The sequence below is a fragment of the Lithobates pipiens genome, unplaced genomic scaffold (assembly GCF_037356315.1).
Source record: "Lithobates pipiens isolate NorthernLeopardFrog02 unplaced genomic scaffold, aLitPip1_a1.2 Scaffold_19, whole genome shotgun sequence".
In the NCBI taxonomy this organism is placed as follows: Eukaryota; Metazoa; Chordata; class Amphibia; order Anura; family Ranidae; genus Lithobates; species Lithobates pipiens.
The window spans coordinates 71546001-71571294 of record NW_027507764.1 but is presented as its reverse complement, the minus strand read 5'-3'; the positions used below and the strand labels follow the sequence as shown (position 1 = coordinate 71571294).

At 45.9% G+C, this 25294-nt stretch overlaps 1 protein-coding gene across 1 annotated transcript in view; it reads left to right on the top strand.

The window, feature by feature from the left end:
* The first annotated feature begins 208 nt into the window (after positions 1 to 208).
* STEAP2 (STEAP2 metalloreductase) overlaps positions 209 to 25294 on the top strand; it is a 61662-nt gene continuing 36576 nt past the window's right edge. The window contains exons 1-4 of the mRNA XM_077490885.1: positions 209 to 348; positions 16404 to 16923; positions 22088 to 22615; positions 24815 to 24979. Coding sequence (XP_077347011.1) covers positions 16435 to 16923; positions 22088 to 22615; positions 24815 to 24979 — 1182 coding nt within the window. The 5' untranslated portion in view covers positions 209 to 348; positions 16404 to 16434. The remainder of the gene's footprint in view (positions 349 to 16403; positions 16924 to 22087; positions 22616 to 24814; positions 24980 to 25294) is intronic.

Genomic DNA, 25294 nt, shown 5'->3' with positions numbered 1-25294 from the left:
TTCTCCTGCGCGGACATCGGTCAGTGTGAATAGAGCCATACACCTTGTCTTCTACTATCCCTGCAGACCATCGCACCCTCATACATGGAACACTCAACACCCTTCCCTGGATCCAACAGCCAGGGATGATCCATCAGCTCCATCCTCTCTCCTACAGCGCAGTCAGCCTCAGCCAATCAGCGGGATCCTCTCACCCTCCGCAGGGCAGGCGGCTGCTTAGAGGCGCTCAGGGATTGGCGGGGCTGCGCAGATCCTAGTCCTCGTCTGCAGGCGGCCAGGCAGCAGACTGGTATGACGTTCTATGATGTCCCCGCACTGGACATTGTCACCCTGAGCCATCACACACAGGTGAGTGTATACCTCTGTATACCTGGGGAGGGGGGAGGGGCCATCCTGGGGGGGTGGATGGATGAATGAATACAGTCATCTCTTCATTTCCTTCCTTTGCTCCCCGCACTCCATCCATTCCTTCTATCTAAATGGAATGCATTTTCTCATACAAATCTTTATTTCCCTGCAACATTGTAACACAACTGCCTGGAATAATTACATTTATAAATAGAATCTGGAGAGTGTTTATAAATAGACATATTTACTGTACGATCTATAAATATATATATATATATAATGTATTATTTCCTATCACCATTGCAACACATCTGCCTGATCCTGTCTGTAATATGAGTTACATATATATATATATATATATATATATATATATAGTATCTATATGTATAATTATTTACCTCTATAATAGATCATATACAAAATAGAGTGATCTTCCTTTCGTTATTGTAACACATCTGTCTGGCTCTGCCTGTATCATATGTTTAATTTATACATATTTTTATATAGTCTACAATGCATTTATATATATATATATATATATATATATATATATATATATATATATATATACACACACACACACAGTATCTCACAAAAGTGAGTACACCCCTCACATTTTTGTAAATGTTTTATTATATTATTATTCACGTTTTATATAGTGCCAACAGTTTACGCAGCACTTTACAATGTAGAGGGGGGACAGTACAAGTACAGTACAGTCTTATATATTTTCATGTGTCAACACTGAAGGAATGACACTTTGCTACAATGTGAAGTAGTGAGTGTACAGCTTGTATAACAGTGTAAATTTACTGTCTCCTCAAAATAACTCAACACACAGCCATTCATGTCTAAAGCGCTGGCAACAAAAGTGAGTACACCCCTAAGGGAAAATGTCCAAATTGGGCCCAATTAGCCATTTTCCCTCCCCAAGTGGTGAGGCCTGCTTGGCGTCTTATCCAGACATGCTTGGCGTCTGATCCAAAGGTTGTCTTTGGGAAATAGACGTATGAGTGCTACCAACATTGCTGCAGAGGTTGAAGGGGTGGGGGGGGGTCAGCCTGTCAGTGCTCAGACCATACGCCGCACACTGCATCAAATTGGTCTGCATGGCTGTCATCCCAGAAGGAAGCCTCTTCTAAGATGATGGACACGAAAGCTGGCAAACAGTTTGCCGAAGACAAGCAGACTAAGGACATTGATTACTGGAACCATGTCCTGTGGTCTGATGAGCCCAAGATAAAAATATTTGTTTCAGATGGTGTCAAATGTGTGTGGTGGCAACCAGGTGAGGAGTAGTGATGGACGAACTTCCGACGGGACGTTTCGTGAATGCGGCCGATAGTTTGCGAACCGGAACGTTTGCGGCGGGCCCCATTGACTTCAATGGGAGGCGAACTTCGCAAACCTACAGGTCAAATTTGTAGCCACAAATTAATTAATAGCTGTGCAAACATAGTACCACCACATGGCCAATGACATAACACATGTATGAGGTGAATTTGGGATCGACAACTACAAGCATTCTTTTTTTATATGGGAAATTGTTGTGACAATTCAGGACTGTGGAGCGCATGAAGGCAATGGAGGAGAGGGAAGGTCAGGGACCAGAGTAGGCAAAGAAGAGGGTGCAGGAGATGATCACCAGCAGCGTGACATACAGCAATGACACCTGCACCGTGATAAAGTCATCTGACAGCAGCACCGTGATAGAGAGCACTGACATCAGCAGCGTGACATAAAGCACTCACACCAGCACCGTGATATACAGCACTGACAGCAGCACCGTGACAGAGAGCACTGACATCAGCACCGTGATATACAGCACTGACACCTGCACCGTAAGAAGCCCCAGGAGGAAGTCAGCATAGCACAGGGATGGTGGGAGCCCCTCATAATGAGCATAGCACAGGGATGGTGGGAGCCCCTCATAATAAGCAGCCCCAGGAGGATGTCAGCATAGCACAGGGATGGTGGGAGCCCCTCATAATAAGCAGCCCCAGGAGGATGTCAGCATAGCACAGGGATGGTGGGAGCCCCTCATAATAAGCAGCCCCAGGAGGAAGTCAGCACAGCACAGGGATGGTGGGAGCCCCTCATAATGAGCATAGCACAGGGATGGTGGGAGCACCTCAAAATATGCACAGCAGAGGTACAGCCCCAGGAGGAAGTCAGCACAGCACAGGGATGGTGAGAGCCCCTCATAATATGCACAGCAGAGGTACAGCCCCAGGAGGATGTCAGCACAGCACAGGGATGGTGGGAGCCCCTCATAATAAGCAGCCCCAGTAGAAATATGACACCGCTCAACCTCTTCAAAGAGGAGGGTACGGGCATATAGTACGGTGTGCTTTTTTTGGACAAGGAAGTGAGCCAAATGAAGAAAGAAGGTCTCTGTGCTCGATTCAAAAAATTGTTTATAGACATATACATGGTCTACTGGTCACATGTGTTGAATTCCTCCGAGATCCATGCATCATTCATTTTTAGAAATGTGAGGTAGTTAAAACTGTTGTGAGCTAGGCGAGTACGCTTATCGGTCACGATCCCCCCTGCTGCGCTGAACGTCCTTTCGTACAGGACACTGGATGAGGGGCAAGCCAACAGTTCGGTTGCAAATTGGGCAAGCTCTGGCCAGAGGTCAAGCCTGCCCACCCAGTAGTCCAGGGGTTCATCACTCCTCAGAGCGTCCACATCGGCCGTTAACCCGATGTAGTCGGACACCTGACTGTCTAGGCGTTCCCTGATGCTGGATCCGGATGACACCTGTCGATGGGTTGGCTGAAAGAATGACCTCATATCCGAAGTCACCAACACATCTTCAAACCGGCCTCTTCTTGCAGGCGCTGTTGGATTGGTACCCGCAACTCCTTCTCTGGGAGTGGGAATTGCTCCTCTGCCAGCGCATGCAAAAGCAGAATGCAGCATTTCTCAAAGCAAGGCCTGGAAATGCTGCATTCTGACAGCCCTCTGTGACGGCGGTAACATTTCCGCCATTTTGTGTTTGTACCGGGGGTCTAAGTACGTTGCCACCCAGTACTGGTCCTTGACCCTTATGCTTTTTATACGGGGGTCCCTATTAAAACACTGGAGCATGAAGGCCCCCATTTGCACTAAAGTGGAAGCGGTGTGGTGGCCTGGCTCCTGCTCATCATCCAGGATAATGTCGTCCTCTTCATTCTCCTCTCCCCATCCACGCACAACAGGGATTCCAGAAAGGTTTAAGGCATGCTCTTCTTGCTCCCCCTCATCCGCCCCGGCACCATCCTCCTCTGACTCCTCTTCAGACTCCTGTTGTTCACTTGTCTCAGATAGAGTAGCCCCCCCTGGGAATTCATCCAGCATTGCGACTTCCTCATCTCCCCGCTCCTGCTCCTCCACAGCTTGATCAATGACACGACGCAATGCACGCTCCATAAAGAAGGCATAAGGTACCATGTCACTGATGGCGCCATGGCTGCGACTGACCAGTTTGGTGATCTCCTCAAATGGGGGCAGAAGTCTGCATGCGTCGCGCATGAGCAGCCACTGGCGCGGTGAAAAAAAACCCAGCTCCCCAGAACCGGTTCTGCCGCAGAGTTCATACAGGTAGACGTTAACTGCACGTTTCTGCTGGAGCAGCCTATCAAGCATATAGAAGGTTGAGTTCCATCACGTCGGGCAATCGCAAATAAGACGTCTGACCGGCAGATTGTGTCGCCACTGAATGTCAGCAAGGCGAGCCATGGCCGTGTAAGATCTTCTGAAATTGCCTGCCGCAAGATGTCCTGGACCCCAGGGTATTTGACAAGGAATCGCTGCACGACCAAGTTTAAGACGTGTGCCATGCATGGCACGTGCGTGATTTTGCCCTGTTTCAATGCGCTAAGCAGATTGGCACCGTTGTCACACACCACTTTACCAAGTGTCAAATTGAGCGGTGTTAGCCACTGATCTAAGAAAAAAGGAAAAAACTGCGCTAAGGTGAAAAAGAAAGATATAAAAATATGTGAATTTCTTGTATAGTATTTTTTTGAAAATAAATGTTCAGCTGCGGCTTCACTGTGTCACATAAATACAGAATAAGTAAAACGAAAAATCATAAGCCGCGCTTAACAAACACCTAATTGTGCAATAAAATTAGAATAAGTATTATACAGGGTATAGCAGCCCTATACACATACGTGATGTAAAAACACACATGTGTTAATATCTCAAAACCCAAAGTCTGACCAATGCAATTTACCACATACAGTAAAATTCCATGGCATAAACCTATAAATACATAAAAAAATTAGAAAACATAAACACCCAGTGTATAAACAATAAGTCCGTGTATAGGAGCCACCAGATTGATTAACGTAGAGCTGTAAATAAAATCCTCCAAAAATGAACCAAAATATTCATAGAGAGTTCACCACTAGGTCCAAAATGGGAAAAATTGTGTTCAATCCACCACCAACATACGATAAGGTTTGCTGCTTACCAGATAGGTATGACCCCCCACTACAGAGGGTCACACAAGACTTGTGAAAATAGACACCACTTCCAGTCAAGGGGGGGTTCCTCGATGTCCTCCTGGTTCCACTGCTCCAAAGGATCTTGGGAAGGAGACTCACTCCCGGACGTTTAACTCAAAGGTCCAGAGGGAGGACTCAGAGGCAGGGGCATCAAAATAGGTTAAATTAGATGAGTTCAGTATGTGGTGAAAATCGCCAGTCCTGGAGTCTCATAAAAGTCTTCCCTTTGCAGCCTGGGGCACTGGTGTGATCTTACAGGGATCCAGAGAATGCTGGGAACCAGGAGGCAGGAAACAAGAAGCAGCTGGTCGTGACTTCACAGGAACAGGAAATGTGATTATTCACTGTGTGCCAGAGATACATTCACTTGCCGCTGAACATGGCCATATAGCTCTGGGATGCCCTTCTCTGAGAAATACTTCCTTCCTGGGACCTTCCATTGTGGTGTTCCAATGGCAACAAATTTGCGAAAGGCCTCGGAGTCCACCAGTTTATATGGCAGTAGTTGGCGGGCTATGAGTTCTGACAAGCCAGCCGTCAACCGTTGGGCAAGAGGGTTATCTGGCGTCATCATTTTTTTACGCTCGAACATTAGGCCCACGGAAGCCTGCCTTTTTGCAGAAAAACGTGAGCTTGACGTGATGGAAGGTGGAGTGGAGGACAATTGTGAGGAGAGAGGAGAGAGGAGAAGGAGAAGTAGAAGACGAGGCTGGACGGTGAGAGCCTGCAGTGTGGCTTTGTGTGTTCCGTTGCTCTCACTCGGCTCGGTGATGGCTGCTCATGTGCCTTCTTAAGGCGGTCGTCCCTAGGTGAGTGTTGGGCTTACCGCAACTAATGCGTTGACTGCAAAGATTGCAGATGGCAACGCTATTGTCAGCAGCGGACACGTTAAAAAAAAGCCCACACTGCGGAGCCATGTGCCGGTGTTCTGGGAGCGCCAGATGTGACCGTACATGGTCGATGACTCGCTCCTGATACATTTGCAGTCTGCTTTGTCCCTCCTGTGCAATGTAAGTTAGTCCTGCTTCTCCTCCCTATCTGCTGGTCCATATCTCCCTCTGAACTCCCCTCCTCTTCCTCTCTTGTGGGCACCCACGTGACATCACTAGACACGTCATCATCAACGTCACCTTCCCCACCGCTATAAGTAGAGATCTTGGAGTAGGCAGCAACACCGGGGACTAACCTCCTCCTTGGGCTGATCTGGGTACTGTCGTCAGACTGCTGAGTAGCGGTTGTTGCTACCTCCTCTTCCTGATCCAATACCAAGAGTGGCTGTGCATCAGAAATGTCTTGATATGGATCGGAAAATAATTCCTGTGACTCAAGCGGAAGGTATGTGGTGGTGGTGGTGTTGGTGGTAGTGTCTTTGGGGGTGCACATAGCAGAGAGTGAAGAACAGGGGGCAGATCGAGAGGATGAGGAGCGTGCAGAAGAGTAAGACTGAGCGAGCCACTCAACCAAGTCTGGTGCGTCCTTTAAAGTAATTGAACGCACCTTCTGCAACTTCCCACTTTGGCTCAAGCCTGTTGCTCCTGCCCTACCCCTACCACCCCTGCGGAAGGGCCTGCCTCTTCCTCTGCCTGTCATTTTTTAAATGACCCTGAAGGACTGCTGCAGTATAGGGCAGCGGTCAGCAGTAGTGCACCTCAACCCTATGTATTGTGGACCGATAACAGTCCTTATAGAATGGCAGACTGTATCTCACTCAACCCTATGTACTGTAGTACCCTATACCTTACCAGTCCTTATAAGAACTTTTGTGGACCAAGTAGGTTGTGTGTGAGTGATTAGCAGACTGTACGTCAGTCCCTATACCAATGAAGGACTGCTGCAGTATAGGGCAGTGGTCAGCAGTAGTGCACCCCAACCCTATGTATTGTGGACCTATACCAGTCCTTATAGAGTAGCAGACTGTACCTCACTCAACCCTATGTACTGTAGCACCCTAGACAGACCAAGTTACCAGTCCTTATAAGGACTTTTGTGGACCAAGTAGGTTGTGTGTGAGTGATTAGCAGACTGTACGTCAGTCCCTATACCGATGAAGGACTGCTGCAGTATAGGGCAGTGGTCAGCAGTAGTGCACCTCAACCCTATGTATTGTGGACCGATACCAGTCCTTATAGAATGGCAGACTGTACCTCACTCAACCCTATGTACTGTAGCACCCTAGACAGACCAAGTTAACAGTCCTTATAAGGAGGTTTGTGGAACAAGTGGGTTGTGAATGATTAGCAGACTGCAGCAGAAGGGCAGCAGTCAAGTATAATATTCTTTCTATATTTGGAAGAAAGAATATTATACGTGTACAAGCCTATTACCATACCAGTCCTGAAAAGAACCTTTGTGGAACTAATAGTAACAGCTACTGATTAAACTGACCCTCACTGCCTGACACACTGCTTCCTGCCTGTCCCTATATAAACTGACAAAACAGAGGCTACTGGAACAATAACTGGAATAGCACTTTTGTGGACCTGATAGTAACAGCTAATGATGATGACTAAACTGACTCTCCCTGCAGCACACACCGTCCTGTCCCTTTCTCTAAACTGACAAAAGACACTCAGGCTGCTGCAACAATCAGTAGCACAGCAAACCTATATACACCTAACACCTATACCAGTCCTGAAAATAACTTTTGTGTACCAAATAGCTAGCGATTTGGGTCACTGGAATCTCTCCCTGCTCCACACAGCAACCTCTCCCTATAGTGACAGAAGAAAAAATGTAAAATGGCCGCCGGATCGGGTGTATTTATAGGTTAGGGGGAATGTCCAAGTGTCCATGTGCTGTAATGTCTCAATTGGCTGTCCTGCACCCCATGATGGATGTGTCATCATAGGTCAAAGTTCTTTTACACAGAAAACACGGAAGTCCGCTGGGCGAACGGCGGCAATAGTCCGCCGATCGGGCGAATCGCAAACAGCTGAAATTCGCCGCAAAACGACCGCCGGGCGAACTGTTCGGCCATCACTAGTGAGGAATACAAACTCAAGTGTGTCTTGCCTACAGTCAAGTATAGGGATGGGAGTGTCATGGTCTGGGGCTTTTCCTGAAACTATCTATGGCCACCACTGCCACCCCTTATTCAGGCGCCTGGCCCCTTTTTTCGGGGGGGGGGGGGGGGTGTTAGGCTCTAATAGGCATCAAAAAAGGTAACCTGCCAATGCACACACAGTGGGAGTATTTGATATGGCACAGTGGGTATGTTTGATGACACAGTTGGGCACAGTGGCTGTGTTTGATGGGCACAGTGGCTGCATTTGATGGGCACAGTGGCTGCATTTGATGGGCACAGTGGCTGCATTTGATGGGCACAGTGGCTGAGTTTGATGGCAGGACTCTGTGCAGGCCAGTCAAGTTCCTCCACCCCAAACTTGCTCATCCATGTCTTTATGGACCTTGCTTTGTGAACTGGTGCTCAGTCATGTTGGGAAGGAAGGGACCATCTCCAAACTGTTCCCACAAAGCTGGGAGCATGAAATTGTTCAAATTGTGTTGGTATGCTGACGCCTTAAGTGTTCCCTTCACTGGAACTAAGGGGTCAAGCCCAGACCCTGAAAAACAACCTCACACCATAATCCCCCTCCACCAAATGATTTGGACCACAGCACAAAGCAAGGTCTACCAGCACTTACTGTAAGGGCTTACCTAGATTGGAGTCCATGTTGCAGAGATGTAGGCTCACCCTTGCAAATAAACACAGCCCACAGTAACAAACAGATAAGCTACCTGGGCTGTGAATCTGTGCACGGGGGCTTGACAGGAATTTGCCAAAGGATTGTCCAGGTAAAGCCGTAGTCAGGGATTCCAGAAGACAGAATAAACGATATACAAGCCAGGGTCGGTAGCCGGGGTCAGTCTTGGAACTCAGGAACCTTTGGCAACAAGAGACAATGAACTGACAAAGCCCTCAGAGTGAGGCAGTGTTTTATATCCTAGCTGATTAGGTAACCTGCCACAGCTGATCCAAGAGTGAAAGGTACAAACAGAATTGCCCACAGTACTAATGCAAAACTAGACATGGCTGGAAAGCAGGCAGAATAGAACTGAGGTGTGGCTCAGAGGTAAGGTAACGGGAACAACTACTGGCAGTCATGAGTTCAATACCACCCAGAGCCACTTGAGGCGTGACTACACCTGGCTGTCCAAAATACATGGTAGGGACCGTGACAGTTCCCTCCCCTTAGGAATGCCCTCAGAGCATGGAACATCCTATTTCTTTTGGGCTTTCTTAGTTTTAGAAGTTCCAGTTGGGTAGACTTTCGTCGCTCGCAAGGCTCTTTCGAAAGTCTTCAGGTCCTGCTTACGGACTATGGTGCCATTTGAGGCATACGTACAGTCAGGAGATAGCGGGGTCACCGGCACAGGAACTTCAAGCGGGGTCACCGGCACAGGAACTTCAAGCGGGGTCACCGGCACAGGAACTTCAAGCGGGGTCACCGGCACTTCAACAGGAGAAACAGGCACCGACACTTCGAGCTGGATAGCAGGCAGAGATTCAGGGACAGCAGGAAGGATCCTAGAAGTACCCACTTGGAGAACCTTAGACCGAGGTGGGCGAATTGGACAGAGAGATATAAGATGCCCTCTTCCCCCACAGTAAAAACAAAGACCACAGTCTCTCCTCCGCTCTCTTTCACCTTGGGATAGCTTGAGCCGGATGGCCCCTATCTCCATGGGTTCTACGTCTCCCAGGGAAGGTGTGCGTGTGACCTTAGGAGCGTCTAGGCTTTGTGGGGTAAGGACTTCAGCTTCATGACTTGGAACATACTGTGATGGCATGGAGTCGTATCTGTACCGGGTACTTCTGTCCTTGGATTCCCGCAGGCCACGTGAGCAAAGAGTAGACTTGGGAACTCTGGTCTTAGAAACACGAATGTAAGAATCCAGAGCAAACATGAATGCCTCCCAGCTATCCAAGACTGGACTCCTTTCCTGTAAAAGCTGATGAGCCCATGTTTTGCATTGTCCAGTGAGCAGGTTGATGGAAGCACGAATCTTAATAAAGTCAGTGGCATAGGTCCTAGGCTTAAGGGCAAACAACAGCTCACAATCCATCTTAAAACAAAAGAAGGATGCACGATTACCATCAAACTTCTCAGGCATCAAAACAAACGGTTCTGGACATGCAGGTTCCAGGGTTGGGTGTACTGTGCCTCTAAACAAACGGACTTCTTGCTGCAGCTCAGCAATGGTCTGGCCCAAGCTGGAGATTTGTAGAGCAAGGGAGGTGAGCATCCTGTACATCTCTGCGGACTCCCTGTTGGTCAGTTCATTATGTAAGGGCTTACCTAGATTGGAGTCCATGTTGCAGAGATGTAGGCTCACCCTTGCAAATAAACACAGCCCACAGTAACAAACAGATAAGCTACCTGGGCTGTGAATCTGTGCACGGGGGCTTGACAGGAATTTGCCAAAGGATTGTCCAGGTAAAGCCGTAGTCAGGGATTCCAGAAGACAGAATAAACGATATACAAGCCAGGGTCGGTAGCCGGGGTCAGTCTTGGAACTCAGGAACCTTTGGCAACAAGAGACAATGAACTGACAAAGCCCTCAGAGTGAGGCAGTGTTTTATATCCTAGCTGATTAGGTAACCTGCCACAGCTGATCCAAGAGTGAAAGGTACAAACAGAATTGCCCACAGTACTAATGCAAAACTAGACATGGCTGGAAAGCAGGCAGAATAGAACTGAGGTGTGGCTCAGAGGTAAGGTAACGGGAACAACTACTGGCAGTCATGAGTTCAATACCACCCAGAGCCACTTGAGGCGTGACTACACCTGGCTGTCCAAAATACACGGTAGGGACCGTGACACTTACCCCATCTAGGCAGCAGTGGGAATCTGGCATCCATAGAGTGGCGGCGGGGATCAGGCATCTGTAGAGCGGCGGCAGGGATCAGGCATTCATGGAGCAGCAGTGGCGATCAGCCTTTCGGGCATCCGTGGAGTGCCGGCGGGGATCGAGCATCCGTGGAGTGGCGACAGGGATTGAGCGTGGAGCAGCGGGTTTTCTCATTGTTTCTGGCGTGCGTCTCCTTCCCTCCTCCTAGGTGTCCAATAGGATCACCTGTCCTTTCAGACAATCGAGTGATGGGTATCAGACCCGCTTCCTGATTGACCGGGATGAGGATCAATATTCGCTGTTGCAACACACCTGGATCGGCTCCGGTCGCACCCGAGTCCACCCAAGTGCAACCCGAGCCCAACCTATTTTGAAGCCTATTAGGGCCTCTGTCTCTAATCAGGTGCTTAAAAAAATAATAATTGCTGTAACTCATGCACTGGTGCCCTGAAAGGGGCTGGACACATGAATAGAGGGACGGCCGCAATGGGCATGGATAGATTCATGCTATGCATGAATCTATCCATTGCTTATAGGGGGATGGCCTTGAGAGAGGGGGCGGCACCCGGGCACCCCTGGTTCTATGAATGGCGGCAGTGCCGAGTGTCCTCTTATGCTTAGTGTGCAGTGGGGATGCTGTTGGGCTCTGAATCAGGAAGATTACAGCTATTACTGTAGTATTGCTGACTATTACTATTACTGACTATCAAGTAGGAGGAGCCAGGAGCGCCGGCAGGGAATCCAAGAAGTGGAGGTTCAGGGCCGCTCTGTGCCTTTTTAATTACACAGAGTAGGTAAATATAGAGATTTTTGTTGTTTTGTTTTTTTTCATTTTTCTTTACAATCGTTTTAAAGGGTTAGCTCACCTTTGCCAAACCGGCTAAACTTTCTATGCAGTTTTTTGGCTGAAGTTGAAAAAATGCCTTTGCTATGGATGTTTGCAATTTATATACCTCATGAGGCCTGACTTGAAAACTCCCAGGACGTCACTAAGAGAGCCTTAGAACTATCGTTCATACCACCAGCACAGGTGAGAGGTCTCAAATGCTGAGCTCAGAGCTACTGCATCACGAGAAAGTTTATATGAGGGAGTCAGTATCGGGACAAGGTCAGCCCAGGGTGAACATGCCAAATTGTGCACCCCACCTTTCCCAAGGTGTAGGGCACTAATGTGCATGTTTACCGCTCAAGCATAAATCCCCCCCCCCCTTCCCAGTACAAATCCGCCCCCCTGAAATCCCCTTCCTAGCACAATTCTTTGCTCCCCTTCCAACCCCTCAGCTCCAATCTTTTCACTTCCCATATGCCCCCAGCACAGGTCCACCTCCCCTCCCCAGACACTCCAACCCCCCCAGCACAAATACCCCCAGTCATCCCTGCTGGACAAATCCCCTCCTAGCAAAAATCCCATCCCTCTACTATATTATCTTTTCAAGCACAAAACCCCTGAAATCCCCCCTCCTATCACACATCTTCTTCCCCCATACCTTATTCCAAAACAAATCCCCTCGAATCACCACTCCTAGCACACCTCCCCAAATTTCCCCTCCTAGAACAATTCTTATGCCCTGCCACCCCCCCCCCCCAAATCCCCCCTCCCAACACAAATCCCCTCCCTCCAACCTCCCTGTGGGTGCCCCCCTACCTCACATGATACCACAGTGCCCAGGACAGCTGTCCCTTCTGCCCACCCTTTGTTCCGGCCCTGGAGGGAGTTTGAATCATAATTTTTTTTTTTTAATAAATGCACATGATTTTGCAGGTACAAAAGCTGCATTTAATATTTTTTTACACTTGAGTCTGCAGAGCTTTGCACCTGCGATTTGTGGATCATGGGCACAATGTCAGGCTTCTGCTGACACTGCTGAGAGCTCTCTGCCACGTATCTCCATAAGGGCAGACAGTTACTCAAAAGCAGGAACTGTCAGTGAACTACCAGGGCGTTGATGAGTGCCCTGGTAATTCATTGAGAACTACAAGCCATCTGCCACAGTGGCACATGGCACTTGTAGGTCATTTATATACAGATTCCTGTGAATAAATGATGTTGTGTGGGTGAAGCCCCGCACAGCTGCGCCATTTTTTAAATGTGACAGTGGGTGCTAAATACTTGTGTGCATGTGGACTTATAATTTAATGCAGGGATCTCCAAACTCTCAAAACAAAGGGCCAGTTTACTGTCCTCCAGACTTTACGGGACTGTGTGTAGAAATTATCCTGGTGTCAGTGGGATTAAACAATGCATCTTTTGGCATTAGGGGAGGAATAGTGCCCTATTGCTTGCTGGTGTCAGTAGGAGAAATGGTGCCCCATCATTGGTGTCAGTGGGAGGAATAGTGCCCCATCATTGGTGTCAATGGGAGGAATAGTGCCCCATCATTGGTGTCAGTTTGAGGAATAGTGCCCCATCATTGGTTTCAGTGGGAGGAATAGTGCCCCATCATTGGTGTAAGTGAGAGGAATAGTGCCCCATCATTGGTGTAAGTGAGAGGAATAGTGCCCCATCATAGGTGTCAGTTCGAGTAATAGTGCCCCACCATTAGCGTCAATGGGAGGAATAGTGCCCCATCATTGGTGTCAGTGGGAGGAATAGTTTCCCGTCATTGTTGTCAGTTTGAAGAATAGTGTCCCACCATTGGCGTCAGTGGGAGGAATAGTTCCCCGCCATTGTCAGTTTGAAGAATAGTGTCCCACCATTGGCGTCAGTGGGAGGAAGAGTGCCCCATCATTGGTATCAGTGGGAGGAATAATTCCCCATCAATGGTGTCAGTGGAAGGAATAGTGTCTTGTATCAGTAGAAGGAAAAGTGCCCCAAGGGCCGGATAAAGGCAAACAAAGGGCGGCATCTGGCCCCGGGTCACAGTTTGGAGACCCCTGCTTTAATGAATAGATATTCTGCAAATAGGATTTTACATAGGTGAGGTGCACATTATATACTTTGTACATGTACTGTAAATCCCAGGTAAAGATGTGCACAAAAATCTCAATGCAAGGAAAATTCTGCATTCAAGAAAGTGATAAAACATATTTTAATGCTCTACAATACATTTTGTCATTTCATTGGAATAAAATGGACCATCTCATTTCAATCTACCGCCAGCTACGATCCAAATTTATTTTCCCTGCAACCAAAGCAACAGTACAGATTGCTCCAGAACTGCCACCCCGGCTCACTTTATTTGCTCAAAGCTTTTGCCAAATGACTTTGCAGAAAGAACTGATGTGAAATTAGAGGGATCTTTTGTGCAATGCAAAGACTTTTGCATGGAGATGCTGAGAATGTTTAGGTGGTTATAGTAAAGGTTGACCCTTCTGCTTAGCAATCAGTTTTAGAAAATGCTGACAAAACTTCTATCCAAAGGTGAAAAAAAAAGTTTTTTACTTTAAAGAAGACCTTGCAGTGAAATTTCCGTGTATATTGCCCGGGCTTATCTCCACTGTAAAAATCTTCTACTGACGGTACGTCCAAAATGTACCTGTAGAATATACATAAGAGTGGTTGTAAACCTCAGACATGAAATACAAACAAATCATATCCCTCTATAGCAGTGATGGTGAACCTTGGCACCCTAGATGTTTTGGAACTACATTTCCCATGATGCTCATGCACTGTGCAGTGTAGATGAGCATCATGGGAAATGTAGTTCTAAAACATCTAGGGAGCCAAGGGTCGCAATCACTGGTCTATAGTGTGTACTTGTCTCATTCCAGAGCACTAAGTGTCATTTGTGTGTGCTACCTCATTCCTCTACGATCAGTATGTCTCACTTCTGACAAGTTTTTCTGACACCAAGAAAAAAATGGTGATGGGGGTGATGGGTGTCCCTTCCCTCCAATCAGCTCACAGATCTTTCCTTACTGAGCTCTGCGGTGTGTTACTTCAGCTCTCCTTTTTTTTTCTGACAGCTGATATAAGCTTTTTCAATTCTGAACAAATGTAGAGAAGAACAGAATGCAGATAAACAGGTACAACTTACGTAGGAGGATTTGTTTGATCTCTCTGTATCACCCAAATCCAGTCATTCTGGGTATATGCAAGGGCCATATCCAACCACTTTAAATGAATAAAAAGGAGTGAAGATAGGGGTGGGTGCCATCATCCTTATATTAACAGTGATGATGTTTGTGGGGTTCCCATTATTTAAAGTTTGTACTATCTTGCTTCTGTATGCAATTATGTTTTTATATGTGATTTGTAATATTGTGTATCGAGTTGTTTTTCTACAATAAAATATATTTTTTTATACTCAACTGTCCAATCTCTGGGTACCGAGATAGTCCATTAAAATTTCCTTGTCAAGGGGCATTTTTTGGAGTATCCCCTGACATACCCCCCTTATCTCATTACTTTAAATTAATGGTGACGATTGGGGTTTAAAAAAAAAAAAACATTCATATTCACTTCCTATGCTGCAGCTGTCCCATATTATTATTATTATTATTATTATTATTCAGGGTGATTTATATAGCACCAACAGTTTGCAACTCAATATAGCACCAACAGTTTGCAACTCAATATAGCACCAACAGTTTGCAACTCAATACAGGAGGAATCAGATATTAGCAATACACTGAGAATTGAGTGATCACATGACTGCTGATCACTCAGTTCTCCGTCTACTCAGAGCGGAGAGCTGTGGCTATCAGTCGCCACTTTCTGCTCTACACCCTCCAGCACTCACTGGAGCTCCGGTCAGAGCAGAGAGCGGGTGAAGCTGGCTCTGACTGTCAACACTGAGACACAGAGTCAGCTGTTAATCATGTAGCTGAGTGGATCCTGACAATATTGTTGGGGTCCTTCCAGAGCCTGGTGTAGCTCTGCTATGTCAGCTGTTAATGGAAACAGACATCGGCTAACTCTCGGTCACAGGAGAGAAAAAGTAAGTGTGCCCCTGTGACCCATAAGATAAAGGCTTTGGCCATACTTTTACGTTTCCATTCAAAATGCACAAGAAGAATCTCCTCTAGTCTATAGGGCCTGTTCCTTCCATGTGACTTGGAAAAAGGTGCATAGTATGGTTTGGACCCTGTAGACTTCAGACAGCACATGAAAAACATATCCAAAAAAAGTATGAAAATGCAGACGCACAAGTATGAACCTACCTAGCTTTATATTTACCCAATCTTCCACCTGTAACGTCTAGACAAGTGATGCCACACTCCTCCCAGCGAGATCCTGGGGACTACAGAACAGCTAAATCTCACAAAAAGAAGAACTTGCAATAAGACGGATGTAAGGCCATTAGAAATCAACCTTTTTTTTTTATCACAGATAAGCTTTGGACATACTATCAGCAGGCAATTTATGCAGGGGGATGGGGCATGGAGAGTATATGTGGATGTTGCATTGTACAGCAATGTTCTCTTTCAAATTCAGGAGTAAAAGCCCTAAAGCCTCCTACACACAATCAGATTTTCGGACGACCGTTGGTCTGTTTTTTGTTGCATGCTAGTCTCATGTCGAAAGCGAAGAGGTTACTCACCATACAAAAATCCTCGAACGACAGAATACAACTTCAAAAGTGATGTCATGTGTTGAATAGTTTTGTATGTATTCTTTTGTTTCTGAGCATGCGTAGTCTTGCTCTTATGTTTTTTTTCCAACAAAATTTTACTTTTGATTTTCATATAGTGTGTACTGGCCTTAAGTTTAATGTCTTGTCAAAGTCAAAAATAATTAAAAGCTATTTGTTGTTTTTTCAGTAATAACGGACAGAAGACAATCTACTAAACTATGGAGTCCATCACAATGATGGGAAGTCCAAAGAGTGTGAACAACTCTTTCTTACCCAATGGCACAAATGGCGTCAAAGAGGAAAAAACGACAATAGGCATACTGGGGAGTGGAGACTTTGCCAAATCCTTGACCATCCGGCTTATAAGGTGCGGTTATCACGTGGTGATTGGAAGCCGAGAACCAAAATGTGCCGCCGACTTTTTCCCGCACGTGGTGGACGTGACACACCATGAGGATGCCATTTTGAAAGCCAACATCGTCTTTGTAGCAATACACAGAGAACATTATTCCTCTTTGTGGGACTTGAAGCATTTACTGAGCGGGAAGATTCTGGTGGATGTGAGCAATAACATGCGAGTGGACCAGTACCCGGAATCCAATGCCGAATATTTATCCTCCCTCTTCCCAGACTGCTATGTGGTTAAGGGGTTCAATGTCATCTCTGCATGGGCAATGCAACTCGGCCCAAAGGATGCCAGCAGCCAAGTAAGTTTGAAACCTCTTACACAGAGCCATCTTTATATCATGTATACCTTTAAGTGGAAATAAACTCTACTTTATTTCTTACCAGGAGGTTTAAAGCTTTTGTTAACCCCAAAAAAATGGATCCTGCTCCTTTAAAGCATATATGACACAGTGCTTATCCTGTGTCATTTGGCCCCCTGTAACACCTAAAAAACCTGGCTGATCCTGCCACTCACCTCTGTAAACTGACCACGGTGTATCACGTCTCCTGACACCAGACACCCGTGGTCAGTTTACATGTCTCTGCCATCAGCAGCCTGCTATCTGCTCTCTTCTTTGCTCCTGTGTCCTCCTCCCCCCTCCCCTCTCTGTCTTGATGCTCTCATAACACTAACCTGTATACACCATCAGCACTGCCTCCTATTACAGTGTCCCCCTCTGTGAATGATTTATAAACATAAATGCTGCAAATACCTAATTTCACAGCCAATATTGTGATCACATGACCAGCCAGCTCTCTCCTCCTCCCCTCCAGACTGACATCAGCAGAGGAATCTCAGCCCCGCCCACTGCATTTCTCAGAGAAGGAAAGGAGAAAGCTGACCAGTCATGTGATCACAATCTGGCTGTTGAATTAGGTATTTGCAGCATTTATTTTTATAAATCACACACAGAGGGGGACACTACAATAGGTGGCAGTGCTGATGGTTTATACAGGTTAGAGTGGCTTAACAACCACTTTAAGCCATAATGTGCTAGTTTTCATAGTATATTAGCACATTAAGTCAGACTTACCCATCAAATGATGCCCTCCACAGATGCACTGTCAGAGCTCCATTGGTCATGGGTGCTTTCATTTTCTTCTGGTCTTCCTTCTGGGTTTGCTCTGTTTGCCCCCTTGAATGGCCAAGCCATGATTACGTCACTCCCACACATGCTCATGGGAGTCACATCAGAGTGCTGCCATAAAAAAAAAAAACTGTTGCTGTAATTGCTTAAAGCAAAGGGGTTAGTTCCACTTTAAAAAGTGTTAGTTGGAGTTCAGCTTTAATTTGTTAGTCACTTTTTTAACCACTTGCCGACCGCCCTATAGCAGATTTACTACTACAGGGCAGCTGCATTGTGCAGAATCACACACATATATATATATATATATATATATATATATAGATACATAATACTGCATCTCCAGGTAGTGGGTACGCGTGTGCCCCTTCTGCTGTGATTTGTCACAGCAGAAGTCAATCAGCGGTTGCTGGCCAATGGATGTCTACCAGCACCCGCCGATCATCGGGAAAACACACAGGACGGAGCTCTGTCTATGTAAATAAGGCAGAGCACCATTCTCACAGGGAGGAAGTGATGGATCTTTTTTGGTTCAAGAAAGGTTGACTGCACTCTCAGGCATGAAGCAGTGATAATTACTTTATTAAAGATAAAAATCATTTAAGATACATCATGAGACCTCTATGTAGGCATGGCAAGATTAACGCGTTTCACAAATCAAGGTTAGCTTAGTCATAATCCCTGCAAAGCAGGGAAAGAAAATCCATCACTTATCTATGAATAATATCTATCTATGTAAAAGCACCACACACAGTACACAAAAACACTGGCTAGGCACACATTTAACACATTTAACACTTTGATCTCCCTAGCTTCGCTTCCCAGCCAGTGCCATTAGTACAAGTGTATATTTTTAGCACTGATCATTGTATTAGTGTCACTGGTTCCCACAAATAGTCAGTTAGTGTCCAGTTACTCGCTGCAATATCGCAGTCCCGCTATAAGTCGCTGATCGCCACCATTACTAGTTTATAAAAAATAAATAAAAATTCCAGTATATACTGTATCCAATAGTTTGTAGACGCTATAACTTTTGCGCAAACAAATCAATATACACTTTTACCAAAAATATGTAGCAGAATTCATATTGGCCTACATTAAGGCCCCTTTCACACTAACGTCCCGTTCAGGCCCGCCTGTCAGTTTTTCAGGCGGACCTGAACGGGTGCTCCATAGAGGTCTATGGAGCGTCGGATGTCAGCGGTGACATGTCCGCTGACATCCGACCCGCTCCGATCCGAAAAAGTGTGACGGAGGAAAAAGCTATTTTTCCATCCGTCTGCGGATCGGATCGGATGACGACGGGCACTGCGGTCCGTCGTCATCCGATCTCCCATAGGGGAGAGCGGCGCTGTGACAGGTCCGTCCCTGCGCAGTGTGCGGAGACAGACCTGTCATCTCCCTGCTCAGCGGGGATCGGCGGAGTGATCCCCGCTGAGCAAACGGACATCCACGGGGCGGATCAGAACTGATCCGCCCCGTGTGAAAGGACCCTTACGAAGAAATTTTATTTTTCCTTTTTTTTTATTGGATATGTTTTCTAGCAGAAAGTAAAAAATATATATATATTTTTTTTTTTTTTCAAAATTGGCAGTCTTTTTTTGTTTATAGCGCAAAAAAATAAAAACCGAAGTGGAGCTCAAACACATACTTGTTTTTTGTGTCAAATGTTTTGCAGATGGGGCGGAGAATGTTAGCTCACCCTGTGAAAAGAGTAGCTATCTGAGCAGACAAGAACAGTTTTATAATTTTATTTAAACAAACATGATTAAAATTAATTATAGCACATAGAACTCATGCGGTCACAGTACAAAAGGTGGTAGCCTCTACATCAGTGATTCTCAACTAGGGTTCCTCCAGAGGTTGCTAGAGGTTCCTTCAGCATTGGGCCATGTCTGCCTCTCAGATAAGTTCCCACTGACACCATTGATCTTTTTAGCTATCTGTAAGGAGTTAATTCTTCCCAATGATCACAAGTGCAAGGACCATTCTTCTCTCTGACCATCACACTAATGTATCACGAGTTGTAGATTTCTAATTTTTAGCAGGGGTTCCCCGAGACCGGAGAACTATTTCAAGGGTTCCTCTGTGTTGAAAAGGTTGAGAAAGGCTGCTTTACATGTTTCACCATAATCATGGCTTCTTCTCAAGCTTTTGTAAGACCTTATATACAGTCACCCAAATGTAAGTATGACTCCAGAGGACTATCAAGGCCCCCTAGGTGGTCTGGCAGAGTATCAGTGCGTCATAGAGGGAATAAACCCCTATAATCCAAACACTGTTTTGATAAGAGGTCATGGAATCAAAAAGTTGGTAAGCATATCACTGCTGATCTGTACTTCAAATAATGATAATAAACTTAAAGTGGTTGTATACCCTAAAAAAAAAAAAATCTCTCAAAAAAAAAACCTGCAAGACAAAGGCATAATGAGCTAGTATGCTTAGCATACTAGCTCATTATGAATTACTTACCTGAGATTGAAGCCCCCGCAGCGGTCCTTGTTCACCGCTCATCGCTCTTGGGGGTTACTTCTGGGTATCGCGGCTCCGGCGCTGTGATTGGCCGGAACCACGATGATGTCACACACGCGCATGGGCGTGGGAGCCGCCGGTAGCGGCACAGTCTAACTGTAGCAACGGCATGTACGTGCCACTGCTTTAGTTTGCTTAAAGTGGTAGTAAAGTCATTTTTATAAGTTTAATCTACAGGTAAGCCTATAATAAGGCTTACCTGTAGGTTAAAAAAAATATCTCCTAAACCTGTATGGTTTAAAAGACATTACCCTCGCAATGCGCCACTGACTGCAGCGGCGCATGCGCACAGGTGATTCTCTGCTGAAAGTCCGCTAGACACCGGACCCTGCCGGAAAGAAATCTCCCACGACCATACCCGGAAGACACACTGAGGGAACATGTCGGCTCCCTCGGCGTGGATCGGGCCAGATGTCGGGAGCTCGTTCTAAGGTAAGTACTTCATAATGAGCTAGTATGCGGTGTATACTAGCTCATTATGACTTTTCCTTTGCAGGTCAAAAAAAAAAACTTCAGAGGGTTTACTCCCACTTTAAGTGTGCATGTGCCGATGACATCAGCACATGCAAATACAGGGATATCTCCTAAACCATTCAGGGTTAGGAGATATCCAGTGTAGCTACAGGTAAGTCTTATTTATAGGCTTGCCTGTAGTAAAAAGTGGTTGTAAAGGGTTTACAACCACTTTAAGAGGGACTATGCCATCTAAATAATTGCTTCATCAAAAGTAACCAGATTCCTTTACTCTACATCAATATGATACCATTATGACAAGGAAGATCCAAATAATCAATCATTCTCAAGGGAATAACCCTTTAACCCGGAAAATCGAATCCTGCAGGTATCGGACAGGATGAACGGACATTTTAATCATGTTTGTTTAACGAAAATTATGACATTTTAATTGTTTCTAATCTGATTCTTTTTTTCGTTCCTACATTTGTCATATTCTAATATGGGAAGGTGGTGCTTGTAGTCAAACCTCTTATCCCTGGTATCAAATGTCAATTTCTCAAGCAAGATTGCGTCACTGAGGTCAGGATCCACCCACATGCCTGGACTGGTACCCGACTTAGCCTCTCAGCCAGCCACTGAGAGCCTGAGCCGGCCACTCCCACCCCCTCCACAGCCCATCACTTCAGTGAGCAAGGAGGGGGAAGAGCAAAGAGCGGTGACTGTCAGTCACCAGCTCTCCCCTCAGAGAGCTCTGAGAACCGAGGAATCTGCAGTGTTTAATCGCTCGCTTTCCAGTATACAGGCACTGGGGGGGGGGGGGGGGAGGGGACAGATGCAGCATTGGAGCGATGCTGCATCCACCTAGGTAAGTATAAATCTGCAAAAACCCAAAACCCCATACTTCTCTTTTCACCTGCGGTTTGCCATAGCCTTTCTATTCGATTGCGCATTTTTGGTGTATTTTCTGACAATGCACCCAAAATCTTGCATGCTGCATCAGACCATCAAACACACCAAAAACACACAGTCAAATAGAAAATCGATGGGAAAATGCGTGGACACCCATTCTGCAGCCAAACCACAGAGCGGCAACGTGAAACTGGCCCTTAGAGCTGGGATCATTTAGACAAGTTTTTCATTATAGTATTATATTTGCCAGAATATTGCTTGCTGCTAAAATATGGTCAAGAGTGTTTCACTTATTAGAACTCATAAACAAGGAACGTCATGAGTCATATGATGTCTTAAAAGCTTAAACTTGCCTAAAAAAAAAAACCAGAAAGGCTCCTACAATGAGGTGGTCTTTTTTTTAATATATATATATACTAATGACCTTCTGTGGTGTTTGCAGGTATATATATGCAGCAATAACGTCCAGGCACGCCATCACGTCATAGAGCTTGCTCGTCAGATGAACTTTATTCCAATTGACATGGGGACATTATCTTCTTCTCGAGAGATTGAAAACTTGCCTCTCCGTCTCTTCACCCCTTGGAAGGGTCCTGTCGTGGTGGCCATCAGCCTGGCAACTTTCTTCTTCATCTATTCCTTCATCAGGGACATCATTCACCCATACGTGAAAAACCAGCAGAGTGACTTCTACAAGATCCCTATAGAGATTGTGAATAAGACCTTACCAATCGTGGCCATCACTCTCCTATCATTGGTGTACTTGGCGGGGCTCCTGGCCGGGGCCCACCAGCTGTATTATGGCACAAAGTACCGACGCTTCCCGCACTGGCTGGAGAACTGGTTGCAGTGTCGGAAACAGCTCGGTCTTCTCAGCTACTTCTTTGCAGCCGTCCATGTGGTCTACAGCATGTGCTTGCCTATGAGAAGGTCCGAGCGCTACTCATTTCTCAATACTGCTTATCAACAGGTGAGAGATGGTTGAGTGATAATGACTCATGGCCTTAGATATTAAAGTGTTACTAAACACACAACAGTAAAACCAATCTGTATATGCAGTAAAGCATACTTGTTCTACTCACTGTGGAACCTAAGGGGTTAATCCTCTGCATTGTGTAAAAAGGCTGCTTGATGCTGTCTTCTCTTAACCTCCCCTTCTTTAACTGTCCCCAATCTATCTGCTGATAGAACCGAGCCTTGGGGGCAAGCTGCACATGCTCAGTTTGGTGTGTATTGCCAGAGTTTTTTTTATTCTTGGGAGGGTGCATGTAATCAGCACAGGACCAGTCAGCACTGTCCAGACAGAGAGTCAGGGGTCCTGCAGCCTCATAGGAGGATCAGGGGAGAATGAAAACTCCTCCTACATGCTTTAACCAGACACTGATAGAAGTCACAAGACTGCTTTAACTGCTGATGAGAAAAGGTATTTAGCAGTTATATTTACTAAAGTAATTGCATTTCCATGTTCTGTGTACTGTGGGAGACCAGATATGGTAAATGCAGGGTCCCGGGTTTAGTAACACTTTAAATAAAAAGTGTAAGCACAGTACAGGGTGGACACTATCCGACGGGGGACAAGACACCGGCAGGCTTCTGTAAATGTCAAAGCATCCTTTAAATGTGCATACGCCTCCATGCTGGGCTCTGGGTGCTGCAGACTTTAGATGTGCAATCTAATGATCAGTTGCTTGAGCCTGAATGTCTAAAGTGATCCGGGGGAATATTCTTTTAGAATTCATGATTCATTCAGAATAAAATATGGTAATTGATGGTAAGGAAAGCTAATAACGGTACAGATCAGGAGGTAGGCTCAAGATAGCTCCTGCGCCTTCTAAAATTTATATTGTGGAGATGCAGGTTTGCAGGGGAGTTCGATGAATCAGTTTAAAGCGAAACTTTTCCCATAACAACTTGATAAAAAATAATGTTCTTTAGCAAGGAACGTACATTCCACATTAATAATTGCTTCCATTTGCATTGTTAGCATTTGCATTGTTCCTGTTTCTTCTTGTTGGAGGCTGCCATTTTGCTGAAGCCCAGAGCCACTGAGCAGCAGTAAATTTTTAGGCTGTCAGCAGATCAGCCTCTAGTGGCTTTGATTTTAAGCACAATGCCGAAAATGGAGAGTAACTGAGCATGTGCAGAGCAGGGTGTGACATTGTATTACTGGATTTTAAACAATGTAGACACTTATTATTAATGTTTTACATAGCTATACATGCAAAAAGGGGCTAGCCTGAAGTCATCTAACATGACCTAATTTTCTAACAAAAGTTCCACTTTAAACAAAGTAGAGGACTTGCTACAAGTGTGGGGAAAGCAAAGAAATCCTGGAGTTCACCTTTAAGGCAGACATAAACACAAGGTCATCTTTGCAATGTTAAGCCGCGTACACACGGGCGGACTGTCTGGCCAACTTAGTCCGCCGAAACACATTTCAGCGGACAGTCCGCTCGTGTGTGGGCTTCAGCGGACTTTTTCAGCGTGCAGTCTGGCGGACTAAGTATTTCGGAATTTCCGTAATATTGTCCGTCAGACTTTGGTTTCAGCGGACAGTCCGCTCGTGAGTAGGCTAGTTGGACGGACTAAGTATGGCGCAATGCTCAGAAAGGATTTACACGGCAGAAGGTTGCATTGCTGTGTATTGGACTTCCTATTTCTAGTCCCGTCGTACGTGCTGTACACGTCATCGTGCAAACTTTCGGCGGACTGTTTTGCATCCGTGTGTGGTCAAGTCCGTTCATTCGAAAGTAGGACGGACTGTCCGTCGGATTGTCTGACGGACTAAGTTGGCCAGACAGTCCGCCCGTGTGTACGCGGCTTTAGTTGTATCAGGCAACATTCTTACATTTGTGGACTGTAAATGTCACCAGTTGAGAGATTTCAGAGGAAATAATGATTGGACTGCTAAGGAAACTTTGTAATATCACTATTGTGTCCCTCTGAAATAAACTGGTACTGAAGGTGTGTGCGTATTACTTCCATATCTTCACTCCATTGCAAAAAACACAAATGCTCAGGTGACCCAAGCATTCATGTTTATGTCTGATCTAGGAGTACCTTTGGACAGTCAGATCATGCCAGGATATCCACCCATCCTCTAAGCTTTCTTTTATTATAAGCAATCTGTTAAACTGTCTACAATGCAGTAACGGCCCGTGTTTTGTAGGTTCATGGTAATGTGGATAACTCGTGGAATGAAGAAGAAGTGTGGAGAGTGGAAATGTACATCTCATTCGGCATTATGAGCCTTGGATTGCTCTCCTTGCTGGCGGTGACCTCCATCCCTTCCGTCAATAGTGCCTTAAACTGGAGAGAATTCAGCTTCATTCAGGTACCATACAATAATAATAATGATATTATCTGCACAATGTCCACCCTCAGGCAGCTGTACTTTCCCAGCCACACTCCTTCCCTGCCTTTAGGCACCACAGGAGCTCTCACTTACGGAGTGGGGATGCCAGGTATAAGCAAACATGTGACCTTCTTCATGGGACAGCACAATGGAGCCCAAAACACTGTTCAGTGAGGGGGGTAATGACGTTGTTCCCCTGTCTAATCTTTGACACAGGCCATCACTGGAGCTTACACTGGCTTGAATGTTGCAAGGGGGGGAAAGGGGGCTATGGAGTGGGCTATCTGCAGACAC